This window comes from Artemia sp. Qi Xiang Cuo, chromosome 7 (assembly GCF_049724085.1).
Source record: "Artemia sp. Qi Xiang Cuo chromosome 7, ASM4972408v1, whole genome shotgun sequence".
Classification (NCBI taxonomy): Eukaryota; Metazoa; Arthropoda; class Branchiopoda; order Anostraca; family Artemiidae; genus Artemia; species Artemia sp. Qi Xiang Cuo.
In genome coordinates, this window is record NC_142800.1 from 80,602,523 (window position 1) to 80,618,663 (window position 16,141).

At 33.2% G+C, this 16,141-nt stretch overlaps 1 protein-coding gene across 1 annotated transcript in view; it reads right to left on the bottom strand.

Moving 5' to 3' along the window:
- eIF5 (eukaryotic translation initiation factor 5) overlaps positions 1 to 16,141 on the bottom strand; it is a 75,861-nt gene that overhangs the window by 26,124 nt on the left and 33,596 nt on the right. The window contains 1 exon segment of the mRNA XM_089092615.1: positions 13,535 to 13,809. Coding sequence (XP_088948741.1) covers positions 13,535 to 13,688 — 154 coding nt within the window. The 5' untranslated portion in view covers positions 13,689 to 13,809.

Sequence of the window (16,141 nt, forward strand, 5' to 3'; positions counted from 1 at the left end):
ACACAAGTTCCATTTGCACAGTGTTGTGAGGTCCCCTACCACAACCCCAAAGAGTCCTCATACCCCACCCCAACCCCGAAGGGTCCTCATACCCCACCCCAACCCCGAAGGAAGCCCCCGGTCCTCAAAGGTCCACCGGGCTCCCAAAGGGCCACCCGGCCCTTAAGGGTCCCCCAGACCCCCAAAGGACCCCCCAGGCCCCAAAGGCCCCCAAAGGGCCCCCTCCCTCTCCCTCCCCCTCCTCACCTCACCTTCCCCTCCCCCATTTTGAATTGAAGTTATCAAGTATTTTACAATAGGTTGTATAGGTTGTGTCAAGACTGGGCTGGGTAACTGTAGGACAGAGAAAAGTCAAGACAGATAGTCCAAAGTAATTGAGAGGCAAATGTGTTGTGTATGTGTTGTCTGAAACCTATGATTTGGGATGGATGGTTTGCTATTTTTGACTTTTCTGAGCTGGATTTCTTAGCCTTTCATAGGTGTGTGTTGTCAGAAAATTATGATTTGGGATGTGTAGTTTGCTATTTGGACTTTTCAGAGCTAGGATTCTTAGTCTCTCATAGGTGTTTGTTGTCTGAAACTTCTGGTGTAAGTTTTTGTGTGTGTGTGTAAGTTTTTGTGTGTGTGAGTGTTTTTGTGTGTGCCCATATCAATTCTATTTTTCTAAAATAATATAAAATTTTCGTGTGCGTGTGTAATAAGTTTTTGTGTGTAAGTTTTTTTTGTGCGTGTGTAAGTTTTTGTGTGTGTGTAAGTTTTTTGTGTGTATGTAAGTTTTTTGTGTGTGTAAGGTTTTTGTGTGTATTTAAGTTTTTGTTTTTGTGTAAGTTTTTGTGTGTGTGTGTAAGTTTTTGTGTATGTGTATGTTTTTTTTGTTTGTCTTTATTTTTTTTTGTTTTTGTTAGTTTTTTTGTGTTTTTTTAATTTTTTGTAATCGTTTTATTTTTTTTGTTTGTGTTAGTTATTGTTTGTGTGTTAGTATTTATGTGTGTGTAAGTTTTCGTGTGTGTGTAAGTTTTTATGTGTGTGTAAGTTTTTGTGTGTGTGTAAGTGTGTGTGTAATAAGTTTTTGTGTGTGTGTAAGTTTTTGTGTGTGTTTAAGTTTTTGTGTGTGAGTTTTTTTGTGTGTGCCCATATCAATTCTATTTTCCTAAAATAATATATAATTGTCGTGTGTGTATGTGTGTGTAATAATTTTTTGTGAGTGTGTAAGTTTTTGTGTGTGTGTAAGTTTTTTGTGTGTGTGTAAGTTTTTTTTTTGTGTGTCTGTAATTTTGTGTGTGTATGTAAGTTTTTTGTTTGTATGTAAATTTTTTTTGTGTGTAAGGTTTTTGTGTGTATGTAAGTTTTTGTGTGTGTGTAAGTTTTTGTGTGTGTGTGTAAGTTTTTGTGTGTGTGTGTAAGTTTTTGTGTGTGTGTGTAAGTTTTTGTGTGTGTGCTAGTTTTTGTGTGTGTGTAAGTTTTTATGTGTGTGTAAGTTTTTATGTGTGTGTAATAAGTTTTTGTGTGTGTGTAAGTTTTTTTGTGTGTGTTTAATTTTTTTTGTGTGTGTAAGTATTTATGTGTGTGTAAGTTTTCGTGTGTGTGTAAGTTTTTATGTGTGTGTAAGTTTTTGTGTGTGTGTAAGTGTGTGTGTAATAAGTTTTTGTGTGTGTGTAAGTTTTTGTGTGTGTTTAAGTTTTTGTGTGTGTAAGTTTTTGTGTGTGTGTAAGTTTTTTTGTGCGTGTGTAAGTTTTTGTGTGTGTGTAAGTTTATTGTGTGTATGTAAGTTTTTTGTGTGTTTGTAAGTTTTTTGTGTGTATGTAAGTTTCTGTGTGTATGTAGTGTGTGTTTAAGTTTTTGTGTGTGTAAGTTTTTGTGTGTGTGTAAGTTTTTTTGTGCGTGTGTAAGTTTTGTGTGTGTGTAAGTTTTTTGTGTGTATGTAAGTTTTTGTGTGTGTGTAAGTTTTTTTGTGTCTGTAAGTTTTTGTGTGTGTAAGTTTTTTTTGTGTGTGTGTAAGTTTTTGTGTTTGTGTAAGTTTTTGTGTGTGTGTGTGTGTAATTTTTTGTGTGTGTGTTTAAGTTTGTTTGTGTGTTTTTGTTTTTTTGTGTGTGTAAGTTTTTTTGTGTTTGTAACTTTTTATGTTTGTTTAAGTTTTCGTGTTTGTGTAAGTTTGTGTTTGTGTGTAATTTTTTGTGTGTGTGTAAGTTTTTGTGTGTGTGTGTAAGTTTTTGTGTGTGTGTGTAAGTTTTTCTGTGTGTGTATAAGTTTTTGTGTGTGTGTAAGATTTTGTGTGTGTGTGTAAGTTTATGTGTGTGTGTGTGTGTGTGAAGTCATTGTGTGTGTGTAAGTTTATGTGTGTGTAAGTTTTTTTGTCTGTGTTAGTTTTTTTGTGTGTGTAAGTTTTTTTGTATGTGTGTAAGTTTTTGTGTGTGTGTGTAATTTTTTGTTTGTGTGTAAGTTTTTTTGTGTGTGAAAGATTTTGTGTGTGTGTAAGTTTGTGTGTGTGTAAATTTTTTTCTGTGTGTTTAAGTTTTTGTGTGTGTGTTAGTTTTTGTGTGTGTGTAATTTTATTGTTTTTTTGTAATTTTTTTTGTTTTTGTAAGTTTTTTTGTGTGGTTTATTTATTTTTTGTGGGTGTAAGTTTTTTTGTGTTTGTATAAGTTTTTGTGTGTGTGTAAGTTTTTGTGTGTGTGTGTAAGTTTATGTGTGTGTAAGTTTTTGTGTGTGTGTAAGTTTTTGTGTGTGTGTGTGTGTTAGATTTTGTGTGTTTAAGTTTTTTTTGTGTGTGTGTAAGTTTTTGTGTGTGTGTAAGTTTTTTTGTGTGGGTGTAAGTTTTTGTGTGTGTGTGTGTTTTAGTTTTTGTGTGTGTGTAATTTTTTGTTTGTGTGTATGTTTTTTTGTGTGTGTTATTTTTTGTGTGTGTGTAAGTTTTTGTGTGTGTGTATGTTTTTGTGTGTGTGTGTGTAAATTTATGTGTGTTAGTTATTTTGTGTGTTCTGGTTTGTTTGTGTGTGCGTGTAAGTTTTTGTTTTTTTTTAATATTTTGTGTGTGTGTAAGTTTTTTTGTGTGTGTAATTTTTTGTGTGTGTTTGTAAGCTTTTGTGTGTGTATGAGTTTTTGTGTGTACCCATATCAATTCTATTTTCCTAAAATAATATAAAAATTTCCACTTCAATTCAGATTTTTCTCAAACAGATGAAAGAATTTAAAATACTGTTCTAGATTTTTCATAGAAGATAGAAAAGTTCAAGTTCTCTTCTGAATTTTACCAAAGAACATAATTCAATTCTAATTTCTCCAGAGAAAATAAAAAGCTTCCACTTCAGTTTTAAGTTCACCAAGACATGAAAAATTTAAAGTTCAGTTCTAAATTTTTCCGTAGAAGATAAGAAAAGTAATACTATGAATGTGATTATTTTCTATGAAGATAAAAAGTTTCACTTTAATTCTAAATTTTCTTAAATTCAATTCCGACTTTTCTCAATGAGATGAAAAAATTTAAAGTTCTGTTCCAAATATTTTCCCGGAAGAAGAAAAGTTCAACTTCGATTCTGAATTTTCTCAATGAAAATGAAATAAGTTATTGATCAATTCTATTTTCCCAAAATAATATAAAAAGTTTCCACTTCAGTTCAGATTTTTCTCAAAGAGATGAAAAAATTTTAAATACTGTTCCAAATTTTTCATATAATATAGAAAAGTTCAAGTTCTCTTCTGAATTTTACCAAAGAACACAATTCAATTCTAATTTCTCCAGAGAAAATAAAAAGCTTCCACAGATTATTTTCCATGAAGATAAAAAAAATTTCCTTAGAAGATAGGAAAAGTTATACTATGATTGTGATTATTTTCTATGAAGAAATAAAAGTTTCACTTAAATTTTAAATTTTCTCAAAGAAGTGAAGAAAAGTTCAACTTCGATTCTGAATTTTTGCAATGAAAATGAAATAAGTTATTCATCAATTCTATTTCCCGAAAATAATATAAAAATTTTCCACTTCAGTTCAGATTTTTCTCAAACAGATGAAAAAATTTTAAATACAGTTCCAAATTTTTCATAGAAGATAGAAAAGTTCAAGTTCTCTTCTGAATTTTACCAAATAACATAATTCAATTCTAATTTCTCCAGAAAAAATAAAAAGCTTCCACGTCAGTTTTAAGTTCACCAAGACATAAAAAATCTAATGTTTAGTTCTAAATTTTTCCATAGAAGATAAGAAAAGTTATACTATGATTTTGATTATTTTCATGAAGATAAAAAGTTTCACTTTAATTCTAAATTTTCTTAAATTCAATTCCGACCTTTCTCAAAGAGATGAAAAAATGTAAAGTTCTGTTCCAAATATTTTTCCGGAAGACGAAAAGTTCAATTTCGATTCTGAATTTTCTCAATGAAAATGAAATAAGTTATTGATCAATTCTATTTTCCTATTAATATAAAATTTTCCACTTCAATTCAGATTTTTCTCAAAGAGATGAAAAAATTTAAAATATTGTTCCAAATTTTTCATAGAAAATAGGAAAAGTTATACTTTGATTGTGAATATTCTTCATGAAGATATGGAGCTCCACTTTAATTATGAGTTTTCTCGAAGAAGTGCAAAATGTACAAGTTCTCTTCTGAATTTTCTTAGAGAAGAGAAAAAAAAAGTTAGCTCAATTCTGAACTTTACCATTGAAAATGAAAAACCTGCCATTTCAGTTCCTAATTTCTCAAAGACATAAAAAATACAAAGTTCAATTCTAAATTTTTCCATAGAAGATAGGGATGGCTATACTATGATTGTGATTATTTACCATGAAGATAATAAATTTCACTTTATTTCTAATTTTTCTTAAATTCGGTTCATTCATCTAACCACCAAAAACAATAGGTTAGGTTAGGTATAAATAAATATTAATAAATAATCAGAAACATTTCTCCATGTTTAAGTTAGGTTAGGTTCGGTAAACTTATCACGAGCGCTCATGATAAGCTAACCTAACCTAACTTAAACATGGTAAAAAGATTAAATTAGGTTAGGTTAGGCTAGATTAAGTTAGGTTAGCCTACGTACGCGCGCGTACGTAGGCTAACCTAACCTAACTTAACCTAACCTAACTTAATCTAGCCTAACCTAATTTAATCTTTTTACCATGTTTAAGTTAGGTTAGGTTAGCTTATCATGAGTGCTCGTGATAAGTTTACCTAACCTAACCTAACTTAAACATGGAGAAATGTTTCTAATTATTTATTAATATTTATTTATACCTAACCTAACCTATTGTTTGTGGTGGTTAGATGAATGAACTGAATCTAAGAAAAATTAGAAATAAAGTGAAACTTTCTATCTTCATGGTAAATAATCACAATCATGGTATAGCCATTTCTATCTTCTAAGGAAAAATTTAGAATTGAACTTTAAATGTTTTATGTCTTTGAGAAATTAGGAACTGAAATGGAAGCTTTTTCATTTTAAATTGTAAATTTCAGAATTGATCTAACTTTTTTTTCTTTTCTCTAAGAAAATTCAGAAGAGAACTTGTACATTTTGCACTTCTTCAAGAAAACTCAGAATTAAATTGGAGCTCCATATCTTCATGACGTATATTCACAATCAAGGTACAACTTTTCATATCTTCTATGAAAAATTTTGAACAATATTTATAATTTTTTCATCTCTTTGAGAAAAATCTGAATTGAAGTGGAAAATTTTATATTATTTTAGGAAAATAGAATTGATCAATAACTTATTTAATTTTCATTGAGAAAATTCAGAACCGAAATTGAACTTTTCTTCTTCCGGAAAAATATTTGGAACGGAACTTTAAATTTTTTCATCTCTTTGAGAAAGGTCGGAATTGAATTTAAGAAAATTTAGAATTAAAGTGAAACTTTTTATCTTCATGAAAATAATCAAAATCATAGTATAACTTTTCCTATCTTCTATGGAAAAATTTAGAACTGAACTTTAAATTTTTCATGTCTTGGTGAACTTAAAACTGACGTGGAAGCTTTTTATTTTCTCTGGAGAAATTAGAATTGGAATATGTTCTTTGGTAAAATTCAGAAGAGAACTTGAACTTTTTATCTTCTATGAAAAAATTTGGAACAGCATTTAAAATTTTTTCATCTGTTTGAGAAAAATCTGAACTGAAGTGGAAAATTTTTATATTATTTTGGGGAAATGGAATTGATCAATAACTTATTTCATTTTCATTGAGAAAATTCAGAATCGAAGTTGAACTTTTCTTCACTTCTTTGAGAAAATTTAAAATTGAAGTGAAACTTTTTATCTTCATAGAAAATAATCACAATCATAGTATAACTTTTCCTATCTTCTAGGGAAAATTTTTTTTATCTTCATGGAAAATAATCTGTGGAAGCTTTTTATTTTCTCTGGAGAAATTAGAATTGAATTGTGTTCTTTGGTAAAATTCAGAAGAGAACTTGAACTTTTCTATCTTCTGTGAAAAATTTGGAACAGTATTTAAAATGTTTTCATCTCATTGAGAAAAATCTGAACTGAAGTGGAAACTTTTTATATTATTTTGGGAAAATAGAATTGATCAATAACTTATTTCATTTTCAGTGAGAAAATTCAGAATCGAAGTTGAACTTTTCTTCTTCCGGGAAAATATTTGGAACAGAACTTTAAATTTTTTCATCTCATTGAGAAAAGTCGGAATTGAATTTAAGGAACTTTAAAATTAAAGTGAAACTTTTTATCTTCATAGAAAATAATCACAATCATAGTATAACTTTTCCTATCTTCTACGGAAAAATTTAGAAGTGAACTTTAAATTTTTCATATCTTGGTGAAGTTAAAACTGAAGTGGAAGCTTTTCATTTTCTCTGGAGAAATTAGAATTGAATTATGTTCTTTGGTAAAATTCAGAAGAGAACTTGAATATTCAGGATCAAAGTATAACTTTTCCTATCTTCAATGAAAAATTTGGAACAGAACTTTAAATTTTTTCATCTCTATGTGAAAAGTCGGAACTGAATTTAAGAAAATTTAGAATTAAAGTGAAACTTTTCATCTTCACGGAAAATAATCAAAATAATAGTATAACTTTTCCTTTATTCTACGGAAAAATTTAGAACTGAACTTTAAATTTTTTATTTCTTGGTCAACTTAAAACTGAAGTAGAAGCTTTTTATTTTCTCTGGAGAAATTAGAATTGAATTATGTTCTTTGGTAAAATTCAAATGAGAACTTGAACTTTTCTATCTTGTAAGAAAAATTTGGAACAGTATTTAAAATTTTTTCATCTCTTTGAGAAAAATCTGAATTGAAGTGGAAAATTTTATATTATTTTAGGAAAATAGAATTGATTAATAACTTATTTCATTTTCATTGAAAAAATTCAGAATCGAAGTTGAACTTTTCTTCTTCCGGGAAAATATTTGGAACAGAACTTTAAATTTTTTCATCTCTTTGAGAAAGGTCGGAATTGAATTTAAGAAAAATTAGAATTAAAGTGAAACTTTTTATCTTCCTGGAAATAAATCACAATCATAGTATAACTTTTCCTATCTTCTACGGAAAAATTTAGAAGTGAACTTTAAATTTTTCATGTCTTGGTGAACTTAAAACTGAAGAGGAAGCTTTTTATTTTCTCTGGAGAAATTAGAATTGAATTTTGTTCTTTGGTAAAATTCAGAAGAGAACTTGAACTTTTCTATCTTATATGAAAAATTTAGAAAAGTATTTTAAATTTTTTCATCTGTTTGAGAAAAATCTGAATTGAAGTTGAAATTTTTATATTATTTTAGGAAAATAGAAATGATATCGGTGTACACACAAAATCTCACACACACACAAAAAAACTTACACACACACAAAAAAACTTACAAACACAAAAAAACTTACACACACACAAAAACTTACACACACAAAAACTTACACGCACACACAAACTTAAACACAAAAAAAATAATACACAAACAAATAAAATTACACACACACACAAAAACTAACAAACAAAAAAAAACTTACACAAACACAAAAAATTACACACACAAAAAAAATTAAACACAAACAAAAAATTTACACACACAAAACCTTACACACACAAAAAAACTTAACAAACAAACAACACTTAAAAAACAAAAAAATCTAATACACACACACAAAAACTTAAAAAAACAAAAAAAAAACTTACTCACACAAAACAGATTACACACACACAAAAACTTACACACACACAAAAAAATACACACACACACAAAATATTACACACACACACACACAAAAACTAAAACACAAAAATTATATTAAACACACACATAAACTTACACACACACACAAACAAATAAATACACAAACACACATACGCACAAAAACAAACTAACACACACACAAACTTAAACACACAACATACACACAAAAACTTACATACACACAAAAACCTTACACACACAAAAAACTTAAATACACAAAAAAAACTTAAACATACACAAAAAATAAAAAACGCAAAAAAAAAATTAAACAAAAAAATAATCATACACAAACAAATAATTAAAAACACAAAAAAACTTACACACACAAAAAAACTTATTAAACAAACACTTACACACAAACATAAACTTACACACACAAAAAAACTTACACACAAACGACAACTTACACAAACACAAAAACTTACACACACACAAAAACTTACACACTCACAAAAACTTACACACACACACAAACAAACTTACACACACACAAAAACTTACACACACACACAAAAAAAACTTACACACACAAAAACTTACACATACACAAAAACTTACATACACACAAAAACTTACATACACACAAAAACCTTACACACACAAAAAACTTAAATACACACAAAAAAATTACACACACACAAAAACTAACACACTCACAAAAAAAACTTACACACACACACAAACTTACACACACAAAAACTTACACACACACAAAAACTTATTACACACACACGCACACGAAAATTTTATATTATTTTAGGAAAATAGAATTGATATGGGCACACACAAAAAAACACACACACACAAAAAATTAAACAAACATAAAAACTTACACACACAAAAAAACTTACACACACATAAAAACTTAAAAGCACACAAAAACTGAAAAAAATAACAAAAATGACAAACAAACACAAAAACTTACACACACACACACACAAACTTACACAAACACAAAAAATTACAGACACACAAAAAAAAAACTTACACAAACAAAAACTTACACACACAAAAACTTACAGACACACAAAAACTTACATACACACAAAAAACTTACACACACAAAAAACTTACACACACACAAAAAACTTACACACACACAAAAACTTACACACACAAAAAAAAAACTTACACACACACAAAAACTTACACACACAAAAACTTACACACACACAAAAACTTATTACACACACACACGCACACGAAAATTTTATATTATTTTAGGAAAATAGAATTGATATGGGCACACACAAAAAAACTCACACACACACAAAACTTACACACACACACATAAAATTACACTAGAAGTTTCAGACAACAAACATCTATGAGAGACTAAGAATCCTAGCTCTGAAAAGTCCAAATAGCAAACTACACATCCCAAATCATAATTTTCTGACAACAAATACCTATGAAAGGGTAAGAAATCCAGCTCAGAAAAGTCAAAAATATCAAACCACCAATCCCAAATCATAGGTTTTTGACAATACACACCTATGAAAGACTAAGAAATCCAGCTCAGAAAAGTCAAAAATAGCAACCCATACACCCCAAATCATAGGTTTCAGACAACATACATCAACGAAAGACGGGGCCCAGGGAGGGCCTTCGAGGGTCTGGGGGGGGCCCATGAGGGCCGGGTGGTCCTTTGGGAGCTTGGGGGACCTTTGAGGACCTGGGGTTTCCTTCGGGTTGGGGGTAGGGGGATTGGAACCGTTTGGGGTTGGGGATAGAGGACCTCACGACACTGTTCAAATGGAACTTGTGTATTATAACGACCACAGAGTTTCACCCTCAAATCCTCTTCCAAAATCTCTTCAAAAATCATCTTTTAAAATGTCTCTAACTGTTTCGCCGAAATAATTCCCTAAAATAATAATATGTTCTGAAAAGATATAATAAAGCCTTAAAAACGTATTAAAATGGTGGCTCAGGAGCCTTTGGGGCGCCGGGGGCCCTTTAGGGGGGAGGGCGGGGGAGGGGGTCCTTCTGTGTCTCAATGCACAAAAAAAATATTAAAAAATGGGGGAGGGAAGGGGAGGGGAGGGGGAGGAAGGGAGGGGAGGAGGGGAGAAGGAGGAGGGGGTGGGGGAGGGGAAGGTGAGGAGGGAGGAGGAGAGGGAGGGAGGGGGAGGGGGCCCTTTGGGGGCATAGGGGGGGGCCTTTGGGGCCTGGGGGGTCCTTTGGGGGTCTGGGGGACCCTTGAGGGCCGGGTGGCCCTTTGGGAGCCCGGTGGACCTTTGAGGACCGGGGGCTTCCTTCGGGGTTGGGGTGGGGTATGAGGACCCTTCGGGGCTGGGGTGGGGTATGAGGACTCTTTGGGGTTGTGGTAGGGGACCTCACAACACTGTGCAAATGGAACTTGTGTATTATGACGACCACAGAGTTTCACCCTCAAATCCTCTTCTAAAATCATCTTTTAAATCATCTTTTAAAATGTCTCTAACTGTTTCGCCGAAATAATTACCTTAAACGGTTTCGCCCAAATAATCCCTAATCGTAACTTCAGCGTATTCCTTTTGTTTTTGGCATCTCTGCGCTGTCACATTTCAAATTTCTAGGAAACCCTTTCCTACGTTAATCTCTTCATCTCATAAATGTTCCTAGCTACACTATTAAGGTTTTGTTAGAATATCAATTTATCTCTCCGACTTAAAGCTCAGTGAAGCTGTATTTAAAAATAGAATTTCTATCTCTTTAGACTCCCGCATAATTCCAAGATAACAAGTGATGTCATTTCTAATTCCTGACAGTAAAGATCAATGAAGCCCTATTTAAAAATAGAATATTAATTTTTCTCTCTGACCTAAAGAACGTTTATCCCTCAGACCTAAAATTAAAGAAACCATAATGTTTCTTAATTCCCCCTTCGTGAATCAATACAGTCCCATAGCTACTATGTAAATCAAGTTCTCAGGTTAGGTTAGCCTAAAGATCAGAGAAGCCATATTTGTTTCTTAATTCCCCTTTCGTAAATCAATACATTCTCCCCGACCGATTATGTAAATCAATTTCTCAGGTTAGGTTAGCCAAACAACAATGAAGGGATGTCTGTTTCTTAATTCCCCATTTGTGAACCAATAATTCCCCCACCGATTATGTAAATCGCCCCAATGTCATTACACCTGGACAAACAACAGCAAATAAATCGACCTTGAAACATCCATCAAAGTGAGAAAATTCCTGTTTTTCCATTCTCACTGACAATGAACCATAAAACATCCATCAAAGTGAGAAAGTTCCTGTTTTTTCATTCTCACTGACAACGAACCATAAAACAGACATAAATTGCTGTTGACATCCATAAATGTGAGAAAGTTCCTGTTTTTTCATTCTCACTGACAAAAACCATCAAACAGACATGAATTGCTGTTGACATCCGTGAAAAACATCAAATAAATTGACCAACACACATAACCGTCAAAGAAAACATCCATAAAAGGGATAAAATTCCTGTTTTTTCATTCTCACTGAGAAAACCATAAACCACGTGGTCATCGTGGGAGTAGCACCCACCTTTCTACTGAAATCTGCACTGGTTTTCGTGTGTTCCTTCATCCCTTGCTGCCTCAAGTCTTTTGAGCAGAATCATTGCGAACATTTTGATAGCCATACCAATGAGTGATATCCCTAGGTAATTGCAAGAATCAAAATTGTCTCCTTCTTGAATACTGGGATTATCACTGACACCTACCGATTAGACGGGAAGGGTTTTTTTCCGACATTAGTCCGGAGAGGAGTTCTGTTTGTTATGCTACAATATGCGGTAAGACTTTCGTAACAGACATTATAGGAGGTCATCATAACAGGAAAATGATTGCCAAATGTCGATACTTACTTATTTAAGACAAGGCACAGGCTATTCAGTCCGATTCGGCACCAGGAAGCTATTGGACCGGGTTCTGTCAAAGTGATGTGTCCTCTTTCCGCGGTCGCATGAGTTGAAGCCACGAATTGTCCCACTTGTAGCCATATTTTCAGAACCCGCCTAGTGGTTCGACGTCCTTCTTTACGACGTTATGCCATGAATTGATCTGGCCTCCCAATTTTTTCCTTCCAGGAGGAGGGAGGCACTGCAGTAAGGACCTACTGTTTTAGGGTCTCCACTGGGCCTCACATTACATGGCTAATTCACTTCAATCGTCTTTTCTTGATTGTGCTTGACGTTGTACGTTTATGTCCGCACATCATGAAATCGCAGTTACTGATTTGTTGCGACCGTCTCATGATGCAAGTAGCTCTTAGGCATTTTAGCCGTTCTAGTTGCCGTTCTTTCTCTGCCTTTAAAGACGAGGTCACACAGCATGTGTTGGGAGTATGGAGCCTGCGTATACCAAGTATATTCTGAGTTTTGTTTTGAACAAAACTCAGAATATACTTGAACAAAACTATACAAAACTGGCTGGGAATTGAAGAATTTTTATAAAGTTACAAAAAAAATATGAAAGTTGCATTGTTAGGTTAATCTTTTTCAATTTGTGATCTTGGTAGGGATTCAGCGCATCGATATTACGGGGAATGCGCAAAGCCAAGAATATTTCCTGGGTGCTGTCTAAACTGGGCAGAATCAATATGGCAAGATATCTTACCTTGCCCATAGTGTACTCTAAGAAGCGCTGTCTAAATATCTAAACAGTTTATACACTCGGTTTGGCACATTTTATTTAATATTATCTAATCTATGCTGCATTAACGGAAACGATTGTTGTATTTCTTAATTTTCTGCAAAGGACCTAGCAAAGTAGTAACGATATCACTTGGTCATCATATGTAGGCTACTTGATCATCAAACATCGAATTTCTTACATTCTGACCACATCCGTTTCAACCACAGTGGTTTGCGCAGCTGCCCGAAAGTACACCAGGCTTCTGAAGATACTGGAGTCATTATTTTGTTTCATAAACTATCGGATAAACTGCCAAAGGAAAAGCTTTTTTGTTTTTTTAGGGCCTTATCATAATCTTATCAGACTCATCTCATAGCCGTGGTCTTTGTTGTTATGCTTTTCTTGTTTCAGGTTGTTTTTTCTTTTTGCCAAAAATTTTTTCCGTTTTCCCTACGGCTTCACTACAGCAGCGTCAAAAAAAACAGAAACTCGTATTTATTAGGGCTAATTTGAGGTCCTACAGAGCCGCAAGAGATAGCAATACGATTAACACAAGCTGAAAGGCCAGACTTAGCTCTATTAATAACTAAAATATCTTCCGTCAAAATTATATACGATACATCAGTAAGTCCTATAAAAAAAAGCAAACAAAAAAGCAAAAATATTTAAAATACACCACGCTAAAACTATAAGGTGAAATGATTTACCAGAGACCATGTAAGGAAAAAAAACTACTTACACATAGGAGGCCTTCCAAGCGCTTTTGCCACTTCGGGCATATTAACGAGAACCGTCTTGATTCCGTTGCCCTTGCCTTCAACCTTGGCCAGAATTTTGGGCATTTTGTACCGATAAAACGCATCAGTAACCCGACTATTTACGTTGACTGACATATTGGCTTATAAGAACTGGCGACTGATACTCTTAAAAGTATAAAAAACCGTGTTTCAGGATTGACTAAAACAACTAGCAATCTTCAATCTCCAATGTCGATTGCTTGAAAATTTTTCTGACCTAAGGATTAAAAAACCCATTAGAATAATATATGCTCACTGTTTTGTTTTCTCCCGCAAAAAAAAAAAAATCAAAGTAAGAGAGGAAGAAAACAAGACTGAAAAAGAAAATTCAGAACAGGCACGTATTTAAGGGGTTATTGGGGGTAGGGATGGAGAGTTGGAGTGCTCTGAGAAACAACAATGTGATAAACCCAAAATTAAGTGTGCCAAAGGGCAGAACATATCTCAAAGAAAGGACATTAAAGGAACGATCTTGATGTCGGGGGAGAGTCATACTTTCCATTGTTTATTTGCTCAAAACCACAGTATAAAGATATAGCAGTCAGTTTTTCTGGCTCTTCATTATCGGTGCAAACAAACAACTCCCCCCACTTATTCTTGCATTAGCGCGTACAAACAGCTCCTCTCATTTGATCTGCCATCAGCGGTCCAATTACCCTGGAACAGATATTTTGGCAGAAACTTTCTCAAAATACCTTTGAAACCAACTTGAGACTTCGAAGCCTACTTTTAATTCCTAAAAACATCTAATAATAACATTGCACTACTAATTACCGATTTTGATATATGTATTGGAATAAATTAATTTCAAATTAGTTTCTTCAAAATTTAGTGTTCCAACGTTGAAGCCAAGTTTCGCGTTCAAGAAAAATCTGACTTGTCTACCCGTGAAAAGATCTAATGTCGCTTATGTTTCTACGTTCTCTGGAGCACTCGCACCTCGGTCCGGGTTTTTATAATGGGTGAGATAGGGAAAGATCATACTTCCTATAATTCATATGCTGTGCTCGAAACAAACCACAGCATTGTAATGGCAATCACCCAAAGTATTAAACATGCATATTTTCATGAATTATAATAAAATTAATATAAACTGATATTAGCCCTTTCTGCAGCGATTGGTGACACTTGGAAAACTCCTGGCAGTCTCCTTTTGCCAAACTCGGATGCTAAAAAACAACACATTTGCTATTTTGATAGTTTTACTTACAAGGGATAAACCAAAAAGTTTCCATAGATACCATTATAAAAAAAGGCTTGCAATTATTATTTATTTTTAACATTACATCACAATATTACGTAATAAAAAAAATCTCCAAATCGATTGTGAAAGCCGTTTTGTCAGTATTCAAAATATAGTACGTACCAAAAATCGCTTTGCAAATCTAAGCTACCAACTTAAAACTTATAAAAAGTTTTATTAAACTATATTTATAATTGAAAGATGCACCAATAAATTTCTTTCATTGGAAATGAGCAGCATAAGACCAAGGATTTGGTTCCTATCATAAACATCCTCACTACTACTACTACTACTGACACTTCATCACAGCACCAAGCCTCATGAGGCCAGTACAGCTTTACACGTTCCTATTGCTCCACAACACTCACTTCGCACATTCAGCTTTATAGAGGCATATGTCCGTATGACTGATACCTTGAATTTGTAAGTCAAAAAGTGCACAAGACTCAAATTAATATTAACACGTTCCCAACAAACATCAGGACTTGACTCTTCCTTTTTCATCATGAGCCCTAATCTCTGCCTAAACACCCTAGCCTTCCTCTTTGAATAAATAAACTCTAGGTCAACTCAATTCCTGTTTCCTAACACAGAAGAGTGGGTTTCCACGGATCCTAAGAGGACCAGTTCGAAAGATCCAAATTCATCAGTCAAATTGTGAACACGGTAATTGTCTTTTAGCTTTGGAACATTCCAAGTCGCGATTTTGGCATGCTTCAAATAGACTTTGCAACCAGTTTGAAATATTTTTTTAGTAACTTCTGGCGAAACAATATTGCAGTTTAGCATGAAGTTATTGCTGCTAATATATTTGGTTTTCCTGGAGCCCGTGATAGATACGATTTAATTAAAACAGGTCATAGAGTCCCATCTCTTTTGATGGTTAAGAATTAATATGCGACACAAAACATAATCAAACTTAATATAGTACAAAAATAAAAACAAAAATGAGACAAGGCTTGAAGGAACAGACTAAGCAAATATTACAACTGCTGACAACTCGATGCAGCACCAAACCGCTTAGGGCCAGCATAACCCGGCAAGCTCCTCCTCTGTCCGCAATAGTTCAAATCTTCACTCTTCCTTCCCTCCCGTGAAGCTGGCTATTCTCTTTCCATCTTTTATTATAAACTCGACCAAACCCATTTGAGAAAGTCCTGTTTTACATTCAACCTTAGCTGGATTTCCAAAAATCAACGGACAAACAAGTATGTGTCCAATAAGAGTCATGCATACTCCTGCCATTTACCCGTGCCCCAGCCGTTTAAACATTTGCCTCTCAATTACTTGGACTATCTGTCTTGGC